The sequence below is a fragment of the Tauraco erythrolophus genome, chromosome 27 (genome assembly GCF_009769465.1).
Source record: "Tauraco erythrolophus isolate bTauEry1 chromosome 27, bTauEry1.pri, whole genome shotgun sequence".
In the NCBI taxonomy this organism is placed as follows: Eukaryota; Metazoa; Chordata; class Aves; order Musophagiformes; family Musophagidae; genus Tauraco; species Tauraco erythrolophus.
In genome coordinates this window covers 1,716,086-1,743,321 of record NC_141491.1, presented here as the reverse complement: position 1 = coordinate 1,743,321, position 27,236 = coordinate 1,716,086, and the positions used below count along the sequence as shown (strand labels likewise).

The 27,236-nt window shown below is 53.4% G+C and overlaps 1 protein-coding gene across 1 annotated transcript in view; it reads right to left on the bottom strand.

Moving 5' to 3' along the window:
- The window catches only part of PLXNA2 (plexin A2), a 145,565-nt gene that overhangs the window by 95,631 nt on the left and 22,698 nt on the right, over nt 1-27,236 (bottom strand). The window contains exon 3 of the mRNA XM_086627423.1: nt 347-481. Coding sequence (XP_086483549.1) covers nt 347-481 — 135 coding nt within the window. The remainder of the gene's footprint in view (nt 1-346; nt 482-27,236) is intronic.

The following is a 27,236-nucleotide window of genomic DNA, read 5'->3' as shown; positions in this document are numbered from 1 at the left end:
AAAGCTACGCAAAATCAGAGCCTGCCAACCTCGCCGCAGCGAGCCAACCCGGCACGCTTGTGGCTCTCGTTAGCCAGGCAGGGATGGTTCGGAGCCCGAACCACGTCTCCTCCACCAGCAGCTCAGCTTCCAACGCCCGCAGCCAAGAGTAAGTGGGCACAACTCCCTCCTCTGGGCACTGATTTCGGTCCCTGGTCAGAGGTAGATAAAACTGAGCTGGTGCTGGTGCTCCATCCGCCCGTACCGATCCCGGCACCGCGGGGCTCAGCGCACAACGGCAGCTCCAACAACACACTCCTTACGGAAGGAAGCTGCAGTCATGGAGGTACGGAAGCAGACGCCTTACCTGTCGCTCCGACATGACGTACAGATACTTGTGATCGATGGAGAAGGCCATGTCTCGAAGGACTGGGCTCCCGTCCTTGAAAACTGTCACCATTTCATACTGAATTCCGCCATGGGGAGGACCATCTGCTCGGATCTGGAAGAAGCACAAACAGATTACAGGTTATTTTACAGCAGCCAAATTCAGATTTTATTTTGGAGGTAGGGGGGTGAGGGGAGGAGGACAAGGTAGGGAAAGGAATCTAATCCAAAATCTCGGCTCACAACGTGGAACCAGAGCTGGCAAGCAACGTGTGGGTGCAGGAGTTAAAGCAAAGGCTCCTTCTCCTCTGAAGTTGATGCAATTTCCCCAATCCATGAGAAATAACAAAATAATGTCCCAAGGGGAGCACACAGACTGCTGGTGGGCTATGACTGACCACGGGCATCCAAGAGCAACAAAGATTGTGAACTTTGTAGATTCTCTCCAAAACAAGCCTGAAAAGACCACAAGACTCCACAGGCAGCACAAGGCCAAGTTACAGCAGAGACGTGTTTTTCCTCCAGACGTCTGAAGAATGAGGCTCAGACAACCTCCATCACCTCTTGCTGCCGCAGAAGCCTCCTGCAATCCCATCTCTGCCTAAAAACTGGGAGATGCTGCTGCCATCCCGTTACTTTCGAATTTGCAGGATGCGGCAAGGCGAACCCAGCCCGGCCCGTACTGCTGAGCCGGCAGAGAACCAACACGACGGCCATATGGCCGGTGCGGTTTGACGCGCTCCCGGTATCCATCCACCCCACCAAAAAACAACTCCCTGCTCCTGCAGGAAAACCTGCCCAAGCTGTGACAAATCCCATCCCTGCCAGGAGCGGCTGCTGTTGAGGATATGCCATCTCTTCCAAAAGTTAATAATTTATGGCCTTGGGGGCTGCGCGAGGGGAAGGGAGGAGGATAGGCAAACAATTTACATTGTCTTTCCTACCAGGATTTGCATATTTGAATAGCCATTTGATTGCAACATGGTGTCTACATAGCTGACAACACTGGCAACCATCAGGCAGGGAGCTGGGAGCAGCCAGGCGAGCCAAGGGCTCGGAGGAGCCACCGCCGGCCCCGGGGCTCGCAGCGACAGCGATGCCGTCAGACGGGGCCGGGAACGCGCGCCGGGCGTCGCGCAGCACGTGCACGCTGCCCTGCGAGGGCCGGGATGCGCAGGGGGCTGCCCATCTCCCAGAAAACCTCTTATCACAGAGATGCCATCTGCCGCGGCCGCGTGCCGAGCGGTCTTGCCGCATCCCGTTTTGCTGCTCAATTACTCCCTGCCCGGCTGGCCAACGCGGGAAGGCGCATGAAGAACCGGCTTTGGACAAGCCTAAGGCTTCAGAAGAGGCAGGATGGAGCTGCAGAGAGGGATGTCTATTTTTTCTGGCTCATGTCCCCAGGAGGTAAGAGAGCAGGTTGTTAAGCATCTTCAGATTTATCTGTGAAAGGTGCCACCCCAGCTGGAAACATGAGGGTATCTTCACACTCACAGAGGAGAGATGCTCCCTTGCACCCTCCTCCAGATAAATCCTCTTCTTGGAAAGAGCCCTGATGCCTCCTGCCACGTAAAGGCGTTGGGTACACAAACACGTTTATTTTCTGGATTTCTCTCTTTTCTCCTTACCTTCTGGGTTTTGGTGGTATAAAGGAGTGGGCTGGTTTAACGCCCACAGCCAGTCGTGGGCAGCGCCTGGCAGGATTACGCCGGCAGCCCCAGCCTGGCTTGAAAACCCCGAACTTTCAGAAAGGGAAATCCAAAAAAAGCCAGAAGGTCAAATCCTGCTTTAGTTACACCTGTGCAAACCAGGATACTTCAGTGCCTTCATGAAATACTGAGAACCAGAGGCAGGTTGAGACCAGAACCTCTCCGGGTGTTGCAAACTCGAGCGACTGGCACTGCCTCCGGAGCCGCTGCCCCGGCACGCACCGCTGCCGTCTCCTGCGCCACGGCCAGCAGGACCAGGCTGCCAAATCACCGGAGGAATAAATAGCAGGGACACCGGGCTGTCAGGGATGCACAACCACTTCCATGCAAACACCTGATTAATGGCCAAACGGGAATGGAAACGCCGGACATGACGGATCAGCAGCCATCGTGAAAAACAACTGTTTTTCAGAGTTCCCTGGGGGCACCGGCAGCTCGTTAAATTGAGCTTCTTTCTAGTAATGAGGTCAGACAGGGCTAATAAAGAGAGATACCACTGGACAAGCCTTGTGCAGACCAATTCCAACTGGGAATTGCGGCTCTGGGATGGAGACAGCACCGTGTGCGTGATGGTTCCTCCATCCTCCATGGATGAGCGCTTGGAGCTGTGCCTGGCATGGGTGTCTTGGGACATAGTTGGAGCCCTGCACAGGGTGCTGCCAGCACCCTCCTGCCTCCCCCACAAGCAGGAGGAGCAGCCTGGGGACTTTCACTGAGCCTGTCGAGGTGAGATGGCTCCACGTTACTCCCAGACCACGGGACAAGAGGAGAGCAGAGCCCACTGCTCTCCCATCCCGCACGCTGTGGTGTGTGTCATACCCACCTGGGTACCCCACAGCCCCGTGCCCAAGGTGCACTCACTGACAGCAGGATGCTCCACTACATCTCTTCCTGAAGGTTTGGTTTCCAGGACAACAAATGATCATGTCAGACAAGAAGAATGATGATTCCTGTGAACGCGGAAGAAGAAACGGATCATCTCCACAGCAGGAAGCTTCTTGCTGACTCCTGGAGAGAGAAGTAATTCTTCTGCCTGACTTACGGGTGCCCTTCCAGTGCCAAACAACTACTGACCCATCGCTACGATAGCAGCGTGGTACCACCCCTACGAGTCCGGGTTCACCCCTGAGCCCAGGCTCCGGCACAGCAATGCACGGAGGACAGGGGTGGGATGGGGCTGGGCTGCTGGTGGTCGTGTTTCTTCACGTGCCCCTAACTCTAACAGATTTTCTTCTCTCACAACACGGTGATGAGGCACGGGAAGGATTTAGGAGAAAGATACAGAGGGCAGTGGTGCAGGTTGGAATGGGTGGGAGTGCAGCAAAACAGGGAGCAGGCGGGTACGGGGAGAAGAACATGGGTGCAATGGAAACCAGAGGCGTCCAGGATCAGAGACATGTTCAGCCACATGAAACAGGGGAGATGGGGAGGACAGATCGCAGGCTCCCACACTCGGATGTGAACTGGAGAAGTCGTCTGGGACAGATACAGCGCTTTCCTCAACCGCTCTTGGTGTACAATTACAAACATGGCTTGCAAAGTGCCTAACAACGACCTGCAAACCCAAACCCCCCCGGCCCGGAGGACGTCGGGGCAGCGAAACGCCCCGTGGGACGGAGCAGAACGCTGCTCAACTCGGGGAACCGCAGCCCTCCGAAGGACTGTGCAGATTTACGTGTCTAATACCTCCCCAGCACAGACTGCAGGCACCAGCTCTGCGTTATCTTCGGAGATTGGCAAAGCACCACGTTGTGTCACGCGTACGCCGCAGCGTAGCACCCGCGGCGACCGGTGTACGAGCTGCTCGGGGATCTAATATGACGTGAAGCTCCAAGGTACCTACTGTACTCAAGTTTCTCTTAGGTATTCTGCTCAGCCTGTACCAGATCTGTGTACTGAGACACATCTGGATTCCCTTCCAGTTCCTCCCAGCAGGCTCCCATTAGAAGACATTGAATCTCTTTGTAGGAACTTTCTGTGATTAAATTACCTGTCTGTTCTCATTACGAGTGTTTCAATGAGGCTGACTCGTGATGAAATACCTGATGCCAGAAAAAACAGCTGAATAAGTCCATGCATGGAGGGACTGATTCCCCATCTCAGATGCAAGGGCACCCGCTAACTCCAGAACTGCAGCTTCTCCCCACGTACGCAGGCGCCTGATGAGAGATGGGTCCCAAAGCACCTTGTTGCTGGCAGCCCTCCTCCAGGTGAAAAAAAAACCACGGAGGCAATGGATTGTCTCCTGAAATGATGCCCTGGGTCAGGAGGCACAAGGCACTGGCTGAACATGCTCATCTTTGTGTGTAACAGTGACAAAGTGAAAAGCCCAGCCAACCCTGGGGCCTCGGGACTGCTCCTTTCACGCCGGGATTTCGAGCCCTTCGGGGTGAACACGATCAAATAACATTGCATTTGTGTAAAAGGGATGTTTCGGGCAGAACTGTATCAGCTCTGGGAATGCGCACTGGAGCGTTACTGCATCTACTGCCTGAAATAGAAACCAAAGACAAGGAGCAGCCTTCACTGCCAAGGAGCGTCCTTGCAGAATTGCCACTTTTTTGCTGTTTTTATGTCTGCACATCTCGGCTCTTGGGCACTTCCCATTAAAGCTTCCCATCAAGCTCTAGGGAGGACTTCTTGGTTCAGTGCTGGAAATTCAGCAGAAAGACTGTTACTGGCAGCAGGTTTCTGAACCAGGCTGGAGCGCAGTATGGTTTAAACAGCCTTTTCCTACCTTTATCTATCTGTGGTTCTGTGAGGTCTTTCCTACCTCGACCTGGTACTAGAAGAAGTTTCCACAAGCAAGAGACTCAGCAATGCCAAAGCTCCCCAAAGACAGGACAAGATAAATAAACATCAGTCCAGGTTTTCTGTGTGTGCCTCCGCCAAACGGTCTTTGCAGAAAGGATTTACTTTTGCTAATCCAATTTAATTAAACTGGGCTACTCCACGTTCACACCAGACTAAAAAGGAGGGGAGAGGCACACGATGACCTGCCACTTTTGCTGTCCCCCTCACAAACATCCTTTCTCACAGCATCATTTTACAGGGTCACCAGCACTGGCATCGCGTGCTGCTAACGGCTCTCCACCACCTGCCTCACCCCCAGAGGGAAAAAACCACAGCAACCTCTAGGAGGGGAGAATCCAGAATAGAAATTGCAAATCTCCATACAAGAAGTTTCCAAGAGCCCTTCAGACTGTACCTGAAATTCTTCGGGGAGTAAAGTACCCCTTAGCCTCCTGCAGAGCATGGCTAACATCAGCTAACTCTTAGCGCCCACGGAGCCAGGTCGGAGCCATTTGCAGGTCATTAATAGCCCACAGGGAAGCCGAGTGGTTTGCTGAGGATGGCACTGCCAGTCCCTAGCAGATCTGGGATGTGCCAACATCTGCAGGAGGAGAAACTCTAAAGAACTGGCTTTCCCCGCACGCAGGAACACCAGGAGCATGATTTAGCTCGCTGCTCTCCACGTGGGAAGTCTCCCCTTGAAATTAAAGTGAAATAGTAATCCCATTAAATATCTTTCCTTTAAATCATAGATATGTCCTCAAGTAAGTTAATGACAACCCTTACATGCACATTCAATTCAAATCAGCATATCCAATTAACTTCATTACCTGGAGGCTCCCTCATATCCCAGTCTCTTTCTCTCCCGTCACATTTTCTTTATGCATTTTTCCTAATTTAGGATAGAATACATCTGTCGTGGTGGCCATCACCTTTATTTTTCCCCCAGAGACAGCCCAGGGAAGCCTCGATGGATGGGTTCGCTCCACGAAGTCGCGACGCTGTCAGGCTGAGCCGCTTGCAGCAAAACAGCTCCTCAAGACCAAACGATCTGGTCTCCGAGGGAGGAGAAAATCCATCCTTTCCAGAATTACACTGTCTGACTAAACATTAAATACACTCACTTATCCCCACTGGGGTTGCTCTTACAAAACTCTACAGGATCAGCTGGGGAGAAAAATCGGTTTGGTAAAGAGCTCACTGCCGCCAGCCCTGCACGGGCGCCGCAGCCCAGAGGGGTTTTCTCCAGCGCTGCCGCCCGGTACTGCGACTGTTCCTTAAATTTCCGCGGACACGGATCTTTCTTTTACAAACTGCCAGCGAGGGCCCAGCGCAGGGCTGCTGCCATCGGAGCGACGGGCAGCTGGGAAGGGAAGGAAGTGGTGGGACCAGCGACAAGCAGCCCGATGGCATCGCATCGGCACCTCCTCTCCTGCTGCCCCCGGGCGCTGCTCGGAGGCTCGATACCGAGTGGTGGGTGACTTGGGTGCAAGCACCCGGACCCTGCCCACGGCTCCCCCCGCAGTCAGGGCCGCCCAGGCCACGCTGCTCTGCAAAGCCCCGGTGCTCACCCACACTCTTCCTTCTGAACTTCAGAGAGACACGACAGCCCCATCCCAGCACACCCAGCTTTGCATCCCAGCTTGTCCCTCCTGCTGCTGGACACAACACGGACAAAGCATCAAGGCAGCGCAAAGCCAAGACTGTCTCTGTGCTCATGTTTTCTGAGTCCTAATCCCCATTTTTGGAGATATTTTCCTCCTCCATCCCCTCCCTGTACTTACGGGAAGCTCCAGATGTAAAGAGACAGACCTCCTCTGTCCCTGTCCCACTTGGATCTCACTTTTCCTCATGGATTAAATTGGTGGCACCCCCCACTCAGACGATCCCTCATTTCCAGGGTGGGTTTGTACCTTCAGAGGGGGACGGGGGAGAGGGAGGTGGGTGCTGTGCCGCAGGTCTGGGGAGCTGGAGGGGACGCGGGGTCGGCAGCTGCACGTGCACAGCGCAGGGGGAGGCTCGAGCCCGAGGTTATTCCGATCAGGCTTCATGACCCGAATTATTTATAGATCTGAGCTTTCTGCAAATTCAATGCTCATGTCAGAAATGTCTCTATGGATGTCTCTTTCACACCCACACGTGTTTCCTACCTCTTCTGCTTGGGAAACGTTAGCTAAGTGTTCAAAGTCACAACCTGGGAATCTGCAGCTCCCCAGAGCAGCCACGAGCCAGAGGAACCGCTGGATAACTGGGGAAGGGCACAGAGAAACCCCTCAGAGTCCCGGGGGGCTCACAGTCTGCAGCACTGGCACCCACATACGCTGCTGAACACAAAGACACCGACCCAGCAAATGAACCAACCCACCCAAACGAACCCTCGCTTCCTGCATCTCCAGCGCTGAGGGTGGAGAATTGTCCCCACGAGCAAAGCTTCCCCTGGCCCCATGCGACACGACTGCCCACCCGCCGGAACCAACACACGCAGCTAAACCAAACAGAGACCTGAACACAGGGTTTGAACCCATCCACAGGGAAGGCAAGATAGGTTTGAAAAACACAGAACAAAGGAAAACCCACCCTTCCTCCTGTGCTAAAGCTCAAGCCACAGTCAACAGGCCATTGCACCAAAGGTCTCAGCTGTTTCAGTGACCCCACGTGTCCCCCTTGACAGCAACCGGTCACGACACCAGCGATCCAGGTGCTGTTTTGGGAGCACACGTAGGAGGGTGGGCGCATGGATCTGCCACAGGGAGAAGAGCTTCTGCAAACACAGTCCCTCCCGTTCACAGGTGGAATGAGGAGCTTGGGAGAGGGACCCCTTGCTGCCTCTCTGCTGGCTGCGGGAGGTGGAAGAAGCCAACTGCAGGGTTGAAGCTGCAGCTCAGATGTCCTAACAGGAATCAGCACAAAACCTTAAGAGAAGATTGCCACTGACACTGTTTTTTCTCTCTTTCTCCTAAGCCTTCAGTTCCTCTTCCATCCTTCTGCTCCCTCCACCCTTCTGGAGAGCTGATCCTCCAAGATAAACCAGGGAGGATGGTACAGAGGCACCATGCAGAGACTAATCAGCAGCCCCCATGTCTTTAATTTATTACTGCATGAGAGGCTCGTTTAGAACAAAGCTGCCAGTTCAGAAGATCATTCCTTTAAAAGACTTTTTATTTGAAAAGCTGTCAGCTCATACCTTGTCACAGCCCTACTTGCAGCAGCAGAACTTTAATAACGTGCCACCTCATGCAAATGAGCTGCTAATTAATTAAGCAGTATTCTTCCGGGGATGGATTCATTAGAATCAAATTTGGGCTGGCTGGCTGGCTAGGTCGTGTTGCTTTTGATAGTGCTTTAAATCAGCAGCATCTTCCTTGAGTCCCAGCGCCCCGGCGATTCCCATCGGGAGGGAAGCCCTTTCCCATCCCTGCCCTCTCGGGAGGGCTCAGCACTCCCCAGAGGATCGCTGCAAAGCCACACCGTGACCCAACCACTTGCACGGCACAGAGCAGACCTGGCGTGGGTAGGAACCGTGGTGAGATGAAAAAAATGATTGAACAAAGTGCCCAAAAGATCTTCTTCTCTCCTATTCAGGAAAGCCAGCGCAGAAGAGGGCCCAATTCAAAAGCAGGAGGGAGAGACTGTTAATTTGGAGGGCTCGGGGCAGCGGGCTGCCGGGCAGGGAACACTGCGAAGGAGCCGTGCTCTGTTTTTGGAGCACTTGTTGCAAAGAGCCAGTTGCTGGGGGTGAGGGCTGTCAGCCTCGCACCTTCCACCAGCATCAAAGTGCAACCCATTAAAGGTGGAAACACTCGAGAGCATCCTGTGGATTTACTCCCAGGAAGAAGGACAGCTCGGGGCATGTCTGCAGCACGGTACAAAACCTATCCACTTCTAATTTGTCCCCTAATAAAGAGCCACAAGGTGGAATGACTTCCCTTCCCTTTTGTTCGGCAATCAGCACCCTTCTCCCTTCGCGTTCCCGTACTATTTTTGAAGAGATGGCTCAGTGCTTCCCTGGGAAATGGAAATCATTAAGTCAGCGGCACTTTGCTGCTTGCAGGCTTTACATTTTGGCACTGAGCAAGGAAATCATCAAAGAGACTAAGTGCTGGCCTCCAAGAGAAAGGGAGGAGGGAGGTGTTGCTGCATCACAAGGCACTGCACACCACAACCTGTCTGCAACGGGCTCCTACAGCCCCTGCCATTCTTCCCTTGACTTACCCCTGCTTTGTGCAGCTTTAATCCAGCTCCTTCCCTTACAGCTGGGAAGTAAATGAAAGTACTGGCGAACAAAGAGGAGGACAGCTCCAGAACAGGCAGAGGGTTTCTTTTTTTCCTAAAGCATCCTCTTCCACATGGTGCCAGCAGTCTTCAGCAGGGAGGCACCGCCGGGTTGGCCGGGTGCGCCGGGTGCCCTGGTTGTGCAGAGGAGGACAGGCTGAGCCTGCTCTGCCCTTCGGCCCTCTGGGCGTTACGGATCCCTGGGTCAGACTCTGGGTTTTCCTCCTCTTTGCCCTGAGCCCATAGCTGGGCTCAGCGTTAGCAGGTGCCCAAAGGGACTCCTGAGCAAGGATAGGAGAGGAGCATGCCTCGTCTGCTCCCTGCAGGACACTGTTAGTGATGGAGGGAGTCATGGGGAGCATTTTTGGGGAATAAGCAACAGTCATAATGAAGGAAAGCAGGACGGGGGTGCTAAGCCTCTCCGAGTCTTCTGTGACGGAGAGAAAACACGAGAGGAAGCACAGAGCTGGTATTATTTAAGGCAACGGAGGTGCTGGGTATCTCTCAGAATTGCTTGTCACATACCATTTGCAGCTCTTCACCAAAGTCCCCAAAATAGCACTGTGTTATCTATCCACACCTCACCTGCGCCCTTCCAGCGGAATCATCCGCCGCGGCTCGTGTCGAGCTCCCTCCCTCCCATCGTCCTGCGACAGCCGGACATTTCACAGCTGAAGGGGTTGGTCTTGCTCGCTTGGGTTTGTTGACCTGGAGTGGCCATGTAAAATGGAATAAAAAGCCACTTAGACAAGATTGTCTAATGTGGAGTTTGCTCTAAACGAGCAGCAGCGAGCCGTGATTCTCCCCAAGGAGGGAAAAAACTAAACAACTGTCAAAAACTGTCACATGAAAACCCTGTTTCTCCCAAGTCACGGCTTCCAGCTGAGCAGGTGGGAACAACCAAGTTCCTCAGCAAATATTATTCTCTTTCCTTTTCAAAAACATCATGTAAGTTATATGTTTCCAGTGATTTGGATTTCCTGCCCAACACCTCCCGGGAACGCTGCAACGCAAGCCAAGCTGCGAGCCACTAAAGGCCAAAACCCAGAAGGAAATAACAGAATCTGAATTTTGATGTCTCCTGGTTTTACAAACTTGCAGAGAAATCCTGCCTGGTGGTTTTGCAGTGCGTTAGGTCAGACAGGAGCTATCGGGTGCATATTTTCGGTTTCACTTGTGCATGCAGAACCAGCCATGTGTTACTGATCAGATCTAACCTTGCTCGGGCAGAGGATGTGAGAAAATTACAGAGCGCACAGCTAAGCTTGAATCCCAGGAACCGAGGCTCTCCCACATCGCCCGCTGCTCCGTCCCGGGCACCGGGCAGCTGCAGCAACATCCCGCCCCCCCGGGTTACAGCCGCGGCAGACGGGCAGAGAGCAGACGGGTACTTTCTAGCTCAGAAACGGGCCAGAGCACAAAGGAGCCAAAAGCTCTCGCCAGCCAGCGGCCAACCACGCTGCTTGTACACTGAATTTTACTAAAGCAGGAGCGTTGCGAGCGGGGTCACGTAAGGACGGGCAGAGCCGCAGCGGCACAGCCCCGTGGCTCCCAGAGGGCAGCTCCGCGCTGGCACCGCGGGCGGCTGCGCCAATGGGGCTCCCGGCTCTCTGCCCTTCCCTGTGCCCCGCGGCAGCTCGGCTCATCGGGGCTTAACTACCCACCAGGGCACACAGGCTCTGATTTGGGTGTTGTCCATCACCGGGCGCACGGGAGCTGGACCGAGCCTGGTTTCACCGGTGAAGGCAAGTCGCAGAGCCAAGAGGCACGAGGAACAGCCGGGCTGGTGCCCTGCTCAAGGGCGTTTGCTTGTACAGGGCCCTGTGCTGGAAGCATTAAAGCCTCCTGACAGGTTTCAGGCAAGTATAAATCCACGGGAGCTGAATCTCTCCTTATTGTTTCCTGTCTGCTCATTCATGCTCAGATCTCCCGGTCACCAGCAGACAGAGGCTCGAGGTTGCTCGCGTTCCTGGCGTGCGTGGCACATGCCGAGGATGACCCCTTCTGTCCCTGTGAGCTGCTTCCCAAATGCTATTCTGGGGCGGATCAAGGATAGAAAAAAAAATAAACATAAAATCTCTTCTATCTCTGCACTGTAACTCACTAAGCCTTCGGCATATGCCCATTCCAGCATCTCAGAATTAATCAGCGGATAAGCAGATGAACTGGCTCTGAATAATCTGTATATGCAACACATGTAACGCCGCTGAACGCTGCCCTGGGCACAGCGGGGAGGTTGCTGGGCTCAGCGCACGCGCCTGGCCCCGGCTCAGGAGAGCTGGTGCAGCTATCGGGCACCCACCGCACTGGGACCGCATTAAACACCCTGCTGCGCACCATGCCAGAGGGGAAGGACAGGAAGAAGCCGATGGATAGATCAACTCTGGTCCTCAAACATCCAAAATTCAGAGCTAAAGTTCAAATTCAGCAGGGGAAGGAGAGGAACCTGAAGGAGCTCAGTGCTCCACCTGTAATCTCAGTCAGGATGCTGCAATCAGGACTCTGGGATGGCATTTAACACTTGAAGCACTTTGCAGCTCCAAAGCAGCGCAGCCCTGCAGAGCCGCTGCCAGCTGCAGCCCCCAGAGCAAAGCCCCAGCCCCGGCCCGGCAGCACCCCCAGGGACAGGTGGGCACAGAGCTCTGGCCTTCTCTCTTCACCTCGTTCAGCATGGAAAAAATTTGCAAAAGAGGCGAGTGGATGTCCTCAAGGCCATGCTGCCATGGCACTTAAGCTGGTGCCACAGCTCTTCTTTGGAGACCACAGATGCCTTGGGCATGTGAACACACAAGCAGCTGCAGCGCGGTGGGAACAACACGGGGTGAGCCAGGCGAAGCACACCAGCAACATCAGACATCCCAAACTGGGAGGAGGGAGGGCAAGGACCAGGCCCCTGTGTTGCACACACACCCGCCAGCACAGCTACTCCCTCCTCATGCCCATGGCTCAACATCAACATCATGAGATAGCTCCAGGCTGGGGTCCACGGATGGGAGAGACAAAGCTCCACCACGTTACTGCTTCTGCTTCCATAATTGACCTGGAGATAAACACATGGCTTCCGCCTTAATCCCCTGCAGCCTCATGAACATCAGCCGTGCTAAATTTTTCATGTAATTAAGAGAAAAACCCTAATCCAGTGTAATTAGCTCCCTGATTGCCAACGTCAGGCAGAAAAGCATTGTTTGAACAGCAATTCAGGTCTCGCTGGTTAGGCAAATACTGTGTGTGTGGCGCAGTAATTTAACACTGAAACAACCCCCCCTCTGCCACCCTTACAGGCTGGCTTTCCTAAACAATGCTAAGTGGTTTCATGACTGCTACAGGCCTGATAGCCCTGAAACTGCTGTTCCACCAAGCTCCGGTTACGTCCCCGAAGGGCTGGTCATGAAACAAGACAACCAGCTCCCCAGGAACCACAGTAGTTGCTGATTTTGGAGTGGTCCCCCCACCCCATCTGCATCCTTAAGCAAATGCCACCAAGTTATTAAGACTACACCACCCCTAACTGGCTAAACTCAGGATCTGATAGTCACAATTAAGACCCCGATGGAGAAACAGTCTCCTCGTGAGGGATGCTCAGCACTGCAACCACAACCCGTCGGAGGTGACAGCGACACTTACAAGGAGTTTTACCATGTAGGTCAAAATTTGTTCCAGCTACTGAGCCTTTACGGTTTACAGTGGTATTTTTCTTTTCCATTCATATACAAGAAGGCAAAATTTTAAGAGTAAAACGTTGGAAATTTGGGAAGTGGAAGCAGATGGGGGAGGAATAGAGAATGTGGATGTATGTGCCAACAGGGAGGTAGGGAAACCAAGAGAGCACAGCGAGAAGATACCTTCATTTAACCATTTAATCCATCCCCCAGCAAAAAGGAAAGGATCTGAACTACTTAAGCCATCATCAAATATTTCTTTTGCCTTTTTTAAAAGTCGCTTGTGATAGAAATTACAGACTACACCAGTTCTCAACTAGTTACATCTTTCATCTTCAGACTCAGTATCAGTCTCCTGAAACACAGCATTTGAACGCGATGTTATTCTAGGAGGTATTTGTTGGGGTCTCTCTAAGGAGGATTTTAATCCTCATCCTAGGCTATGTCACAAAGATTTTGTGGTTTTGGTGGGTCGTTTTTAGGAGGACAAAAAAAGGCATCAGTGTCTGTTTTGCTAGTTTTGGTTAATATTGCTGCAGAGGCCAAATTTCTGTGCCTGGGAGACTGCGCAACAACCAGCCCGCGTTCTGCGAGGAGAAAACTGAAAACCATTTCACAGCTTCAGCTTTGCAGGCTGAATTCTTATAGAATGGCTGTTTATACGCTGTGGCAGACCACAGCCAACCATACATGTTTTTGCAGCTATAACTCTTAATTCTGACAGAGGCCACGGGCTGATGACAGGCGGGGGGGTTGCGCTGGGCTTTGCCCATGTTTGGGCTCCAGGCTCTGGTCTCCCCAGCACCGCTCCTCTCTCCCCTCCTCATCACCCCGCCGCTCTGTAAACAAACCAGCAGCGAGCAGAGCAAGCTGCTCCTTCGCATCACTGCCAGGGAGATTTCTTTATACAAAAATGAGCAAAAATTTATCAACTCAAAGCTCCTTTTAAAGAGAAGCCCCTAAGGAGAGCAAGCCCAGATGCTTGCATTGCACTGGTAAGCCAATTCCTCTTCCTCCCTCCCTTCAAACACAGATTATTTTCCATGGAAGGCAGTGTAGATGAACTATCGACTGCAGACAGAGCCTCCTGGTTGGATGGCATCACTGTGGATTTAAGTGAGCAGCAATGATATGGTGCAGTTTGGTGCTTGCTATGGTTCCCCGTACACAGGAAGAGCACCTCAAGCCAAGCAAATGACCTTCTGCTCAAATGCCTCCCACAGGACCTCCAGCCCGGGTCTCGCAGGTGCCTGGTGACCACGTTTCAGAGGGCAATGCCAGAAATGGCACGTCTGCCTCCCCTTCATAGAATGGTTTGGGTTGGAAGGGACCTCAAAGATCATCTAGTTCCAACCCCCCTGCCATGGGCAGGGACACCCTCCACTACACCGGGTTGCCCAAAGCCTCATCCAACCTGGCCTTGAACACTTCCAGGGATGGGAAGTGACTCAGGAGGCGGGAACTCGCGGGCACCTCCCGAGCTGCGTTTGCAACTACCCAACCTGGCAAGTGCTCAGCCCTTCCCTTTCCCACCGTGCTTCCCGCACCACGTCACACCCAAATGGTGCATCACGTTTGCACGCTGCCGTTGCCAGCAGCTGCAGACATCTGGGTGTATTTAATTTTTTTGTCTCGTAGTAATTACCCCAGCTTTGGGGAAATTCTTCCTGCCAAAACCCCCAGTATCGAATGCCAGCGACATGCCAGTTGACTGGTCGGGGGTCTCTTTGCCTTAGATCCAACGTAAATCCTTCTCTCCATCAGCCATGCCCTCCTCCCAAAGCAAGGCATCCCAAAGCGTTGTGGAGAGCCGTTGGCTGATGAGAAGAACTGTGCACTGCCCGTGCAGCCACTGGCTGCTTTTTTTCCTCACCTTCCCCACTGCACATCCAGCAACGCACAGCTGGGAACGCAGTCCCAGCTCAGCCTGGGCACCAACCGGCCACGTGCAACAGCCACCGAGCATCTTCTGCTACCAGCTCACTGCGGATAAAGCTACATCGAAGCTACATCCCAGCGAGCTGGATGTTTTCTCAGCCACTGTTTAGCCAGAGGGTGGTGGGAAGTGTCTCCAGACAGACCCAGGAGTCTCAGGAGACTTTGCCTTCGCATTAATGAGCACTGGCAGGAGATTTGCAGCTAGTCATTAAGGAGTGTCGGGGGTGGCGAAGAGGGCAGAAAGAGGTGTTGGAAGGAAATGGAGCTGCTCAGCTTCACCCGTAGCCAGCTTTTAAGTGACCTAAAGGACAACATCAGGTCATGAGGACAACCAGCTTCCACCTTCCTACCCCCAGAAGCTGAAGCTTCTAACAAGGTTATTTGAATTGCTCTCACTAAAAACGGACCAGGCACCAAACATTTCTGAAGCTTTCAGAATAAGAGCTATAAACTGAGCCAAAAAACCCAAGAGACAGAACCGATACGGAAAGTTTCCTTCCAGGACAGATTTTCCCAGAAACTGAGCGCTGGTAACTGCAGCAGCCTTTTTGCAGCTATAGTATGATGCCACTGTTTATTATCAGAGGGGCTGAGCTATTTCTTGCCTTTCTCTTCGTACTGCACCAGAATTAACACAGTCCCCTCTCCGTATGCATACATCTGCATAATGTAATCTGCTAATGATTTCAGGCCTCGCATTTTGTCAGTGTCGTGATTTATTAGTTATGTCATAGCTTGCACTCGGCTGCGAAGAGACCTTTCGGTGACCTAAAACCACGAGACTCAAATTTTGCTGGTGCTGGAGTCCTATGGCCCAGCAATTCCAACACACCAGGTATTTCACCGCCTGTTCCTGCAGTTTGTGTTTCTACGGGAGCAGAGCGGGAAGCCGGGCTGGGAGCCGGGTCCTGGAGTCCTGCGGTTTGTGACTTGCCCAAACAGCTGAGCCAACCTCCACAGAGTCTGCTCCTGAGAGGGTTGACGCCTTGAAAATTTATTCTAAAGCAGCTTCAAAACCTCCAGTTTTCATTATTAATATGACTTCTTTCATCAGAGTCCACTTATCTTTTCGCTTTCTATTTCTGTCTCTACCCTTTTATTGTTTCCCCAAGTGCTTCTACGGGAACGCTACCGAAACCCCGACCAGGCGACCCACCACCTACCCACTCCCTCCTTAACCAGCACAAATTTATTTCCATCAAAGCTTCCTTCTTAAATCAAGTTTTTTTTTTCCTTTTAATTCCATCTGTATTTAATCCCAGACAAACACAAACAACAATCCCAGCTCCCTAAGGCCATCGCTTTCTAAATCAGCTACAGCCAACTCCAATTAGCAGGCGAGCAACACGAGCAGCTCCGTACGCTCCTGTATCTTTGGGAACGAGCCAGCCCAGAAGGTCCCTTTCCCCAGACTGTCCCTTTTTTCCCTTCTGAAGAACTTGCACCGTCATTAGAGTCGCAGGCTCTGCGAGATCAGACACACTCACCTCTTGCTTCGCCGCCGCAGCCGGGCAGGGCAGGATGCTCCACAGCCTCGTTAACGCTGCCCTGAGCTTCAGCGCTCCTGCACACACGTGCTTTGATTTGTAAGAGGATCCTGAAGCCTCTACAAGTGCTAAAGGGATATTTTCTTGGTCACTTTAGCTTCCTTCTCAGCCTGCACTTGAAACAGCTTCTTCACAGCCTCCCTACACCAGGCTGCCGGAGAAGCGGCGCTGGCTCCTGCCAGGGTGGCACAGGCAGCAAACCTGCCCCTTCCCAGGCCATGGGAGCATCCCTCGGACATGCCCTGGGGAAGGAACCACCAGCCCTCAGTGGAGCTCACCATGTTTGATGGAGGCAGCACAGCAGCCCATGGGGTTAAAGGGTTTAACCTGGCTGTGAATTCGCTGTCTTCAAATCGCTTTTAACTTATTTTGGTGAGAAACGTCTGATCTCACAGGCTGGCGGGATTTTGCCGGACTGAGCCAGGCTCTGGCGGTGGGTGGGCACTTGGTCATTCCAGCTCAGACCTGGTGGTGCCTCCCGCTCCGTCGTGGCTCTGCTGGGCTGCTCCCCCCTTGCCGGCTGCCCAGAGGGTGCTGGGGGCAGCAGTGGAGCTCAGCCCCCAGAGCCTTGTCCACAGGGACACGGGCACTGAGTGTGCCAGCAGGCAGGGGCAGACTCGGCAGACAGCTCTCCCTCCGTTAGCGAGCTATTTCGGGCAATGATTTCAAATGAAAAATCTGTATTTTATGAATTATGCGCCTGCTTTGCTGCTGAACTCTTTAATGTGTTTCCCAGCTGTATCAATCCACAGCCATGAAGGAAGCCGTTAAATCTAAACGCCTTGAGCATGTAGGACCTCTGCTGGGACATGTCCATCATCGGGGTCAGCCCGGAGGTGGGGGGACCCCCGAGGCTGCCACATCCCCTCACCTGCGGGAACATCTCCCATCTCACCTAGCAGGAGCAAAGCAGGGGACGTCGGGGGACCGGAGCGGAGGATGTGCCCTGACAAACCCATCAGGATTGTGAACGACTGCAAAGCCAAGTCCATCTGGTGACGCTGCTGGGTTCCTCCATCTTTCACACCGGCTGGCAAGAAATGCACGGAGCCAGCTCCGGCGCTGCTGGGCTTCAGCTTAGCGTGCTGCCAGCAGCTGTCAAAGAGAGAAGATGAGGATGGGAGCGAGAATAATTTGCATTGCTGCAAACTCTTCCTCCAGCCTCATTTGCTAACCTCAGCGCCCAGGCTAGCTCTGCACTGACAACTCCCTTGTATTCCTCCGCTCCTCTCCTGTTGCACCCACACACCTCTTCAGCAGCTGGGAAAAGGATTTCCCCAATTCATGCCTTTTCCTACCACGTAGGGATGTTAGAACGAGCAGCATCTGCAGACAGGCAGGTTTATTCACCTGTCCTAACTGGCAAAACTGATTGGGTTTGACGGACACGCAGGGATGTGCAGATGCATTAATGACCAGTTTAGCATGGAAACCGGCAAAGCGATGCACCTCACAGGTGTTATTACAAGTTTATTTAAAGCAAATTTGATGGCTCTGGAGAACATATTAGATCAGCAACCTCAAGAAAAATCACTTCAGGCTCCTTCCCCTAATAAAAAAAAAAATTGTAAAATAAAATAAAACAAGACACCCCTCCAAAAAAAGCGCACCACAGATAATTTTACAAACCGCATCCTTCGCTGCCGAGACGACTTCATCTCTCAGGTGAAAACTAAAGAGGTCACCAGCACTCGGAAGCAGAAAGGGCTGAAATGCATCAACTGGAAAAGGGCTGAAACACATCAGCCATCCCCAGCCCAGCACCCGTGCGGATCCTCTGCCGTTCACACGACCTGCCTTCCCCCACCGAGCCACCGAGGCCGCGATATTTTAGAGCATCCTTGAGACAGAGCAGCATTAATGGGCTCCACTGTCTGCAAACTGCTCTTGCTTAGACACCCGCAAAGCTGAGCAAGAGAGGCACCAGGCTAAAAAATGCTCCCTCTCAAGCAAAACAGACTTGCACTTGGATTGCACAGAAATTAAAGCAACAAAAGGTCTCTGAAGCCAATCGCAATATAACTGAGAAACAGGCTCGTCACTTTGTGCGTCCATCTGGCGAGGACATACTTTCCATTTCAGCAAGTGCGAGAATGGGTGGACAGCAAAGGGAAATGTGCAAACGGCACAGAAACGAGAAGAATGAAAACCTGCGGGACAACACTGCTACCCTGTTATGAATACTGTACATCTATTCATATGAAAATCCACACGGCTGCTACTGTTGCATGCGCTCTTCTTACACAGCATGAAATTAAAATTCCTCTTCAGTATCATATTGCCAGCACTACAGAGCAACTTTCGAGTAAGTAAGCAGACAATTTATCCTTTGGCTTCCTCAGACGGGCTTGTGCTGGGATTGAAAGCCAGTGGGGTGAGGGAGACGAGTCTATTGCCCGTGGTAAAAAATTCTGCTTCCAAAACAAATCCCAGAGAAATATTGCTGGCCTAAAGTCTGACTGTTGGTGCTAATTTCACAGCGCAGTTTCACATGCATAATTCCCCCCAGGCCCCCCTGCCACTTTCCTTCTTATCTTCCCAGAACAAACTCAACGCGCAGGCTAATTTCAAGGAGTGTTTCACCCAGAGTCCAGCCAAATGTCAGTGGATCTGCTGGAAATGCAAATTGAGACAATCATGCAAAAGAGAAGGGCTTATAGATTGTGCAGAAGGGCAACGGAAGGCAAATAAAAGCTGACAGAAAGAGGCAGCGAGGAACACATCTCCCGTCTCAAGTTGTTGATCATTTGCACATGTGCTCAGCGAGCCAAGAAAGATTTCCAAAACCACACAAGTCCCATTGATCTTCACCGCCAGATTGTCCAGGTGCCTCCAAAACCCACGTCATGCAAAGCTCCTAAATCTGCGCCCTGCTCTCCCTCACACCCCTCGCACGGCTGTGACAACGGAGCACACGAAGCAGCAGAGATCTGGTGTTGAACTGGTGCAAGCAGAACTGGGGAGACTGGGAGCTTCCCAACTGCCAAGAGCCATGGAGTTGTCAAAAGCAATCGCAGCTTTCACAGAATGTGTTTTATTTTGTGCTTTCGAGAAAGTTGGGATAACTGGGGCTCCCTGAGATCATGTGGGGACAAACCGGGGAAAAGGTACTGGAGATGGGAGCTTGATTAGCTCAAACCCAGCCACAAAATTTTTCAGATATGAGCAAATTCATAAGGTTTACTCATTATGTATGCAAAGAAACAGCAAGAGGAGAGAATCTATACTATGTGCCGTAACATGATATAGAATTAATCCCCCTAGGTTACAAAATTCCTCATAAATCGCAAATGGGACAGTATCTACTGCATTATATTTTATCGCACTTTCTGTCAACATATCCCCTGCAGGAAGCCTTTTCGACGATGCTATCACAAGCAAAGCCTTATTCGGGGGGGGAAGATTTGAACTAAACAGCAGCAAACCATCAATATGTTCCTTGTGAGACAGAAACACCCTTACAGCAGCGTCAGCGGTGCCCGACATAACGCGGCAATTTCTCCAGTGACACCGTCTCCTGGTTTTGCCCAGGCCCATATGGAGCACATACGCTACTCCGTTTTATTACCAGCAACACTCACACAAGGCTGGCTGCTACGTTTCGACGTGCCCCAGTCCCCCAGGGACCACAAACCACTTCACGCATCCGAAGAGGAAAACTTTGCCGGCGAAGCGCGGCCACCTCTCAGGCCAGCCGGGCAACGCGCGCGGCACACGCGAACCCAACCGTCGTCGCCCTGCGAGGGCTGAGCCGGGCTCCACCACGGCTCTGCGGGATGCGAAGTCGGGATCCTCCGTCCCCACCATCGCCAGCCCCCGGTGGCAAGTGCTTCCGCCTCGCTGGGCTCCGCGCTTTTGTAAGGCGCTCCGGTGTTTTTGGCAGCCGCTGAACTGGAAGGAAAAGGGTCTGATTATCTCCTCCACCACCTCAGTGGTGACCCAGAGCAGTGACCCCCTTTGCTGTCACTCTACATTTGCTCTGGATGTTTTAGGCAGCGAAGGGGCGAAGCCTTCGCCATCGATCCGGGCTGCATCCATGGGCTCCGTCTCCCGCACGTGGCACGGAAGGCAGATGCTTTGTTTATCGCGGGGTTTCGGCTCCGTCTCTCGCTCGGGGGCTGTGGCCTGCGTGCCCGCGTTGGAGGAGCGATACGGGAGGCAATGCCAAGGTGGCAGCCCCAGGGTCGGTGGGGCAGGACCCGCTGCCGGCCCCGATCCAGCGCAGGCTTGGCAGCGTTCATCCGGGAAACGGCGTCTTCGCTTCCACTGCCTGCTGAAAAGCAAGCCAGATAACACAGCCTCCATTTTGCTTTCACTACCCAAAACACTGCCATCCTCAAAAATCTTTCAGTGCTTCCCCAGTTTTTGAGCTACATAGCAACAGTGAAAACCACCAGCTGAGATGGGAGACATCCTGCAGCCGGGTGGGAAAGGGAGAGGGGCAGAGCAGCGAGACCACCTCCTCCTTCCACAGCAAGCCCCCCAAAGCTTTAACACCTACACGAGACTCTCCAGCTTCACAAGTTTCGCTGCAAACGACAACGTGCAGCCTCTGTCTATGGACTTGTCTTGACCCCCTGACAGCAGCTTTGTCACTTCAACACGAGCATCCCTGAGCCAGGGCCATCGATCTCGGCAGTGCCTATCCAACGGCTGGCACTAACCTGCTCCGACAAGACACCTGGGAGGATGCTCCCCGCACACCACAACAAACCTTAATTCTTTCCATCTCTCTGACTTTTTCAATCACCTCCCTTCGCAGGGAGGCGACGCGCCCCGTTCCGCAGAGGGACAGCGGTCACACGAGGGAGAAGGAGGGACGAGGGGGAGGTGAGAGGTGCCATTAGCCCAAAGCACAGCGGATTCCTTTAATGGAGAAATAAAAGCGGATTAGTTCTTTGGAGGGGCAGACCCTGTCTTGTCCCACGTGCTGCACTGCGCTGGGGCAGCAGCAGGAGGACCCACGGCACGAGGACACCCACTGCTGGCACCCACCCTGCACGTCCCTCGCAGGGCCAGGCATCCCTGCCTGCACACAGGGCGAAGGCATTGGGTGCAGGTCTGAAGAAGCTTCCCAGGACATCCTGTCTGCCTCGGTCCAGCTTTGCCTGCATCCAGCCAGTGGCTCCAACGGTTTTCAAGGGTGCATTAAAGTCATTTTTGCCACAAATGGTGACGTTGCTCCCAGGTAAAAAAAACAGCACTGGGTTTATATCACTTGAACGCCAAAAATTGGCCTGGACAGACTTGCTGCTGGTATCTGACACTAACCCTGACTCAAGCTTGACCTGCAGCACCCACAAGGCATCCAAATCCCCCAAAGCTCCTCAGTCCCGCCCGGCACGAGCAGGGGTTTGCCAGCCCTTCCATGTGGAGATGCGCTCACCTCTAAGCTGAGCCTAGTGCGACCAGATTGTGTGAAAAATGAAAATTAGCCATCTGGATTCCTGCGGTGAAGAAAGGGATGTTTCTGGAGAAGGCACCGTTCGGGAGGATCTGCAGAAACATCCCTCCAGCAGCAGCCGCCGGTGCCAGAGGAACACGGGGGCTGTGCAGCGCAGTGCGGCACGAAGCCTTTGCCCATGAAGCCACTGGCTCCAGTCCAGTCTGGACTGGAAGATGCTGCTGCTCTGACAGTGGTTTGGCAGTCTGACGGGTTCATGTTTAAGCCCTTCCTGATGTTTTAGCCACAGGTCAAGGACAGAGGTAGATCTTGTCAGGGATGGGAAGGGGACCTCAGGGCCACAACAGCATCCCCCCCTGCAACAGGAGAGAAGTTGGGGGCTGAGACCTTCTAACCCAGCTCCAGCAATCTTCTTTGCGCGCCCTTAGGCACGTCACTGCGTCCTCCTTTTCCAGTTGTAAAACGGACATGAAGTTTATCCTCATTTCCATCCTCCTACATGCTCTTTGGGGCTGTGTACAGGGAACAGCAGCACGGTAGTGGTGGAGGGCTTTGCTCTGTGTTCCTGCAGCATAAATAAATAACGCACAGGGCCCTGCTGATAGCTGAGCAAAAAGCTTGAGCAGAAGAAGGCTAAAGGAGGCGTGAAAGAGGAGCTTGCACAGGTGCTCTTTATGCTCTAGTAAAACTGCAGCTCCTTGTACTGACTGCATTTTAACACCGAAGCAGCAGCGGTGAGGACCTGATCTCTCTTCCAAGAAGTCGTGGAGCAGTTGGGAAACGCAGGGAGAAACCTGCACCTTTAAAGCTGGAAAGGCCAATAAAAGCAAACTGCACAGGAAACACAAAGGAATCCGAGAGCAGCTCCCACATTATTGCCCAGATGCCGTTTCCACAGGTCACCCGAGCTCCGCTGGCTTCTCCCAGCTGAAATACCTGCAGCGTTATCATCTCCATCCTGCTGTCAATGCTGCTGGGAAACCATTCCGGAGGCTCTGGATACCTGAGGCTGGATCAGATCTGTGCGAGCAGGAGAGCCGGGGCCAGGGAAGACCCAGCTAAAGCCTGTCCCGTCCCAGGAGCACGGTGCCACCGTGCAGGGACACAAAGTGGTCCCTGCAGCACACAGCGGTTCCTCAGGGCTCTGCTTGTTTCTCTCCAGCCCACTTCCCAGCTGCTGCCCCATCCCCACAACGAGCCAGAACACGGCACCTGCCTCTGCCACGAGCCCACACCGTGCTCCGGGTCAGGAACAGCAATGTCAAGGCGCAAACAGACCAGCCTGGGCATCAGCACTGATGGCACAGCTCCCAGCAGAGAGAGCTGAACCCGGGGGGTGGCCAGAGCAGCCCCCAGCGAGCTCAGGGCAGGGGGGTGAGGACAGGCAGGGGGCTGGCGGGGACGCTGCTGCATGTAGGTGATGGCCCAGGCTCTCTGCAGGTGCTGGGACTGGGACCCACCTGCTGTCTCAGCCGGTGCTGACAAAGAGAGGATCCAACACCTCTTTAATAAATTCATCAAAATGTTTTTAAATTAACTCCAGTACACTTTGCATCGCCTGTGCTCCCGCTCCCGGGAGCGGCTGGAACAGACCCGGGGTTGGGTATATAATTAAATATCAACACGTGTATCCTGCGCCCAGCACAGTCGCTGTATTTGCTTGTGTTAATTGGGATGTGAGGTAAAGCGTCTCACAGCAGAATCCTACGTGCTTCCAGACTTACTTTCCTTCAAGATTGAGACAGTCACATCCCATCTGTCCACGCTCCACCTTCCTCTCCGATTCCTGTCCCCAAAAAAAGACACTGCCTGGCATTTCATTTCACCACCTCCTGCTCAAATTAACTCCCTCGGATGGAGCACTATCGTCTCCAACGGCCCTGCATCACACACGCCCTTTGCTTGGGCACATCCCTTCTGCAGAAGCCCACCCCCATCCCATGGCTCTCCCTCGCACACCCGCCTGCTCCGAGCCCCCTCCCCTGCCCTCCGAACCCACACGCCTGCATACGTGTGCGTACATGCGTACTCGGTATGATAGGTGCAATTTTGAGCAATTTCCCTGCCAGCCTCTCTGCAATCTCATGTAATCTCCCCCCAAAGGGGATCGGAGATCCCATGGTGCCTTTGCTTGGCCATAAAGAATGCAAATCACATCCCCCGATGGTTCTGAATAATGCAGACAAGAGCAGCCAGCAAAACCCAGGAAGGTGGGGTGTCTGCTCCTCAGCTCACGTTGGGGGTTCCTCCAGCTCCGCGTTAGATCAGAGATGCACAAAGGGCTTCAGCAGCGGCTGGACGAGGGAAATCATTTGTTTAGACCATCCCAACTGCCAGCTTCCTGCGGGTCCCACAGTTAAAGCTGCCGGGGACCTGTCAGAAGGTGCCCTGTGGGGTTTCGTATTCCAACGGTCTCTCCAGCGCCGGGGCTGACAGCTCCTGGTGCCCTCTGTGCCAGCACAGGAAAACAACATCCCGCAGGTGTGGGGTTTGTGCCCTGCGGGGACCGGCCGCCGAGGCCAGCAGGGAGATGTGCCAGGGATGGCAATACAGGGTAAGGGCTCCCCAGAGGATGCCCCCCTGCTCCCACCAGCATCAGCTCAATCTCCTGCTTCCATACATTTATCTGTGTGCGCCGGAGCCGGCAGCTGGATGTACAGCTCTTGGGGGTGGAGGTACAGGAAGGGTACGAGCAGCACTAAGTCTCCAGTGCTGAGCAACGGCACTGGGAAAAGCAAACAAGGGAAAGGCAAATGCAGGGAGGCAAGGAAAATAAGGAGGGAGTGGCTACTGGTATATTTTACTTTATTATTATAAATGGGACCTGAATTGGGAGAAAGTTGCTAAGGGCACGCAAAACTGCTCTAAAATCATTCTTCCTTTTGGAAATCACGCTCAGGCTGACAGGGCACTTCAGATTAAACAGCGATTTGCTCATTCTGGGATTTTCCTGTAATCCAAACCACAATTCCCTGATAAGCTGTTACCGCATTTGTGAGTTGATGCGTCCCAGATGCTCGGGCTGCCAGAAGAACCTACAAACCAGTTCCTCCTGGGACTGGCGGCCAATTCCCAGCACTGTCAATCTCCCTTTCATGGACAAAGCCAGCAGAAATGGCATAGCCAGGTAGGAACACGACAGCCCTGGGGTAACTGTCACATACCGGAGCAGGAATGCAATATTCATCTGCCGAGGCGCATGGGAAGCGCGTGTGCCGGCACGGCGGTGCGCACACACATCCCCGCGCGTGGGCGGAGGTGATGGGAGAAGGCTGATGTGAGCACAGGAGCTGCAAACTTCAGGAATCTCAGCTCTTCCTCCTAATCAAACCAGCAAGCTCTTCCTTCCTAAAAGTTACTTCTTCCATTTGGAAGGCTATTCCGTTAAACGAACGCGTTCGATCTCATTTAAACTCCGCCGCCGCTGCAGCAGAACTCAGATAAAAAGCTCCCGTCCTGCTGAAAACACATCTGCCCGTAGGAAATAAAGCGAAGGGAGCCAAGGGGTAAACTAATATTTAACCAAAATACATCAAAATCAGTGGAAGGGTTTATTTTCCAGGACTGCTGGGAATTAGACCTTGTTGCTTGTAAAGGAGTAGGAGCAAGCAGGTCCCTCTCCTCTCCTCGAGGCACCGCGTGTGGGTGGGTGGCCCATCTAAGCCCTGCCCAGACGTGGCAGCGTACCCGTCCCACGCTGTTCTGTGCCAACAGGCAAATCGTCCTCAGCTCCACACGGCTGCCAGAGGCTGACTCAAACCATCTCTACCTGCAAGCACATCCCTTCTCATCTCTCCCTACCCACAGCTCCCTGCAGGGAATACTTTTTCAGTACCTCTTTTCTTTCCCTTAAAGGAACAAAACACAGCCTTTACTTTCTACGTGAGCCTCAAGAAAACACAAAACTAATTTTAAACAAAGGCTGACATGTCTTGAAACAATTATCGCCCATCCAGGGGGAGAGGGAGGCTTGGCAAGAGATTATTTTTAGAGATTAAGTCTAGAGTGACTGACAAACTGATATGCAACAGCGTTTGTTTTTAATCTGAAACAGGTTTGGGATAGAATTTAAAAAAAAAAATAAATCCAAAAACACAGCCACCCACCAACAAGAGCTCCTCGGAGGCAGGAAGGCTGCAGCCAGCAATACTAATGTGCTTCTCAGTTACCAGCCACCCTCTCCTTCAAAGGAGACATACATTGCCGTTCCCAGCACCAGCGTGGGAACGTGCCCTCCCTCCGCCGGGCAGGGGACAGCCCCACGCGCAGCCGCGGGACGAGCCATGCTGTGGCACACGCTGGGGCATCGGCCACGGGCACCATCGGCCCCCCAGCCACGGGCACCCCTGGCCCCCGGGTCACGGGCTCATGCTCGAGTCTTGCAGCAAGACCTGGCAGCTCAGCCCCATCCTGCCAGGGGTGGCCAGGAGTACCAAGGGGAAGGGATGCGGGATCCGCGGAGCCCAAACAGCAGCAGTTCTGCCCCAAACCCACCGCTGGGCCACGAAGTGTCGTGCCTACCCTTGGCACTAAGCACAGAAACAGCCCCGTGCTGAGGCCATGCGTTACACCACGCATCCGTCACCCAAGCTGGGGACCGCAGACAGACTGTCCCCTTCTGCCACACACCATCACAGCACTCCGGAGGAAGCCACAGTCCAGCCCGGGCTCCTGCCCCTCTTCAGCCCACCCCGCTGCTCCGTCCCGGCCACCCAGCCTTGGTTTCACATTCAGTCTTCCCTATTTTTAGATGCACTCAGAAAGGCCCCAGCTGATGCCAGCGGTGATGGGATCACAGCCCAGTGGCTCTGCAGGGCTGTTCTCAAAGGGGTCACGTCACCCTGTGCCAGGGAGCTGCCTCGCATGTTGGCAGCTCTATCACATGCCCGTGAGTCCCTTTGGATGGCTCTGCAGTGGCACCAGGGGAGACCAGGCTCACACAAAGTCCACCCAGCTGGAAAAACAGAAATAAAAACATATACCGCCAAGCGGTGCAGGGAGGAGGATGACAACTTTCAAACTGGTCCACTCCATCAAAGTCAAAACATTTGGATTATTATTAGGATTTACAAATGTTCTTCTGCCTTCTCATCCCAGCTACCAGGGATGGGCAGGGGCAGCAGGAGGTGCCAGGGGACCCCAGCGTGGCTGCACCCCACGGCACCCAGGCTGCTGGGAGAACCACAACCCAACGATTTCACCAGCTCCAACACCAACCAGAGACTGAATGATGCCAATAAAAACGCTAACAGATGAACAGGCACACACCAGCTGCAGGAGAAGCTTGGGGTGAAGGCGGGGAGAATTAAATTAATCCCTTCATTATCAACCTGACCCCTGGAAAAATCTGAAGGAATGGCTGTGAAGGTTCACAGCGGAGCACTAAAGCCAGAAGATCAGCTAACACAGCATCTGCCAGCCCAGACGGGCCCTGCTCTAATCTCCACTGCTCCAGCTGGGACCACGGGTGCTCAAGGCTGCCGGGAGCCAGGAGCTCCCACTGACAGGAGTCCATGCCATGCCATGCCATGCCATGTCATGCCAGCGG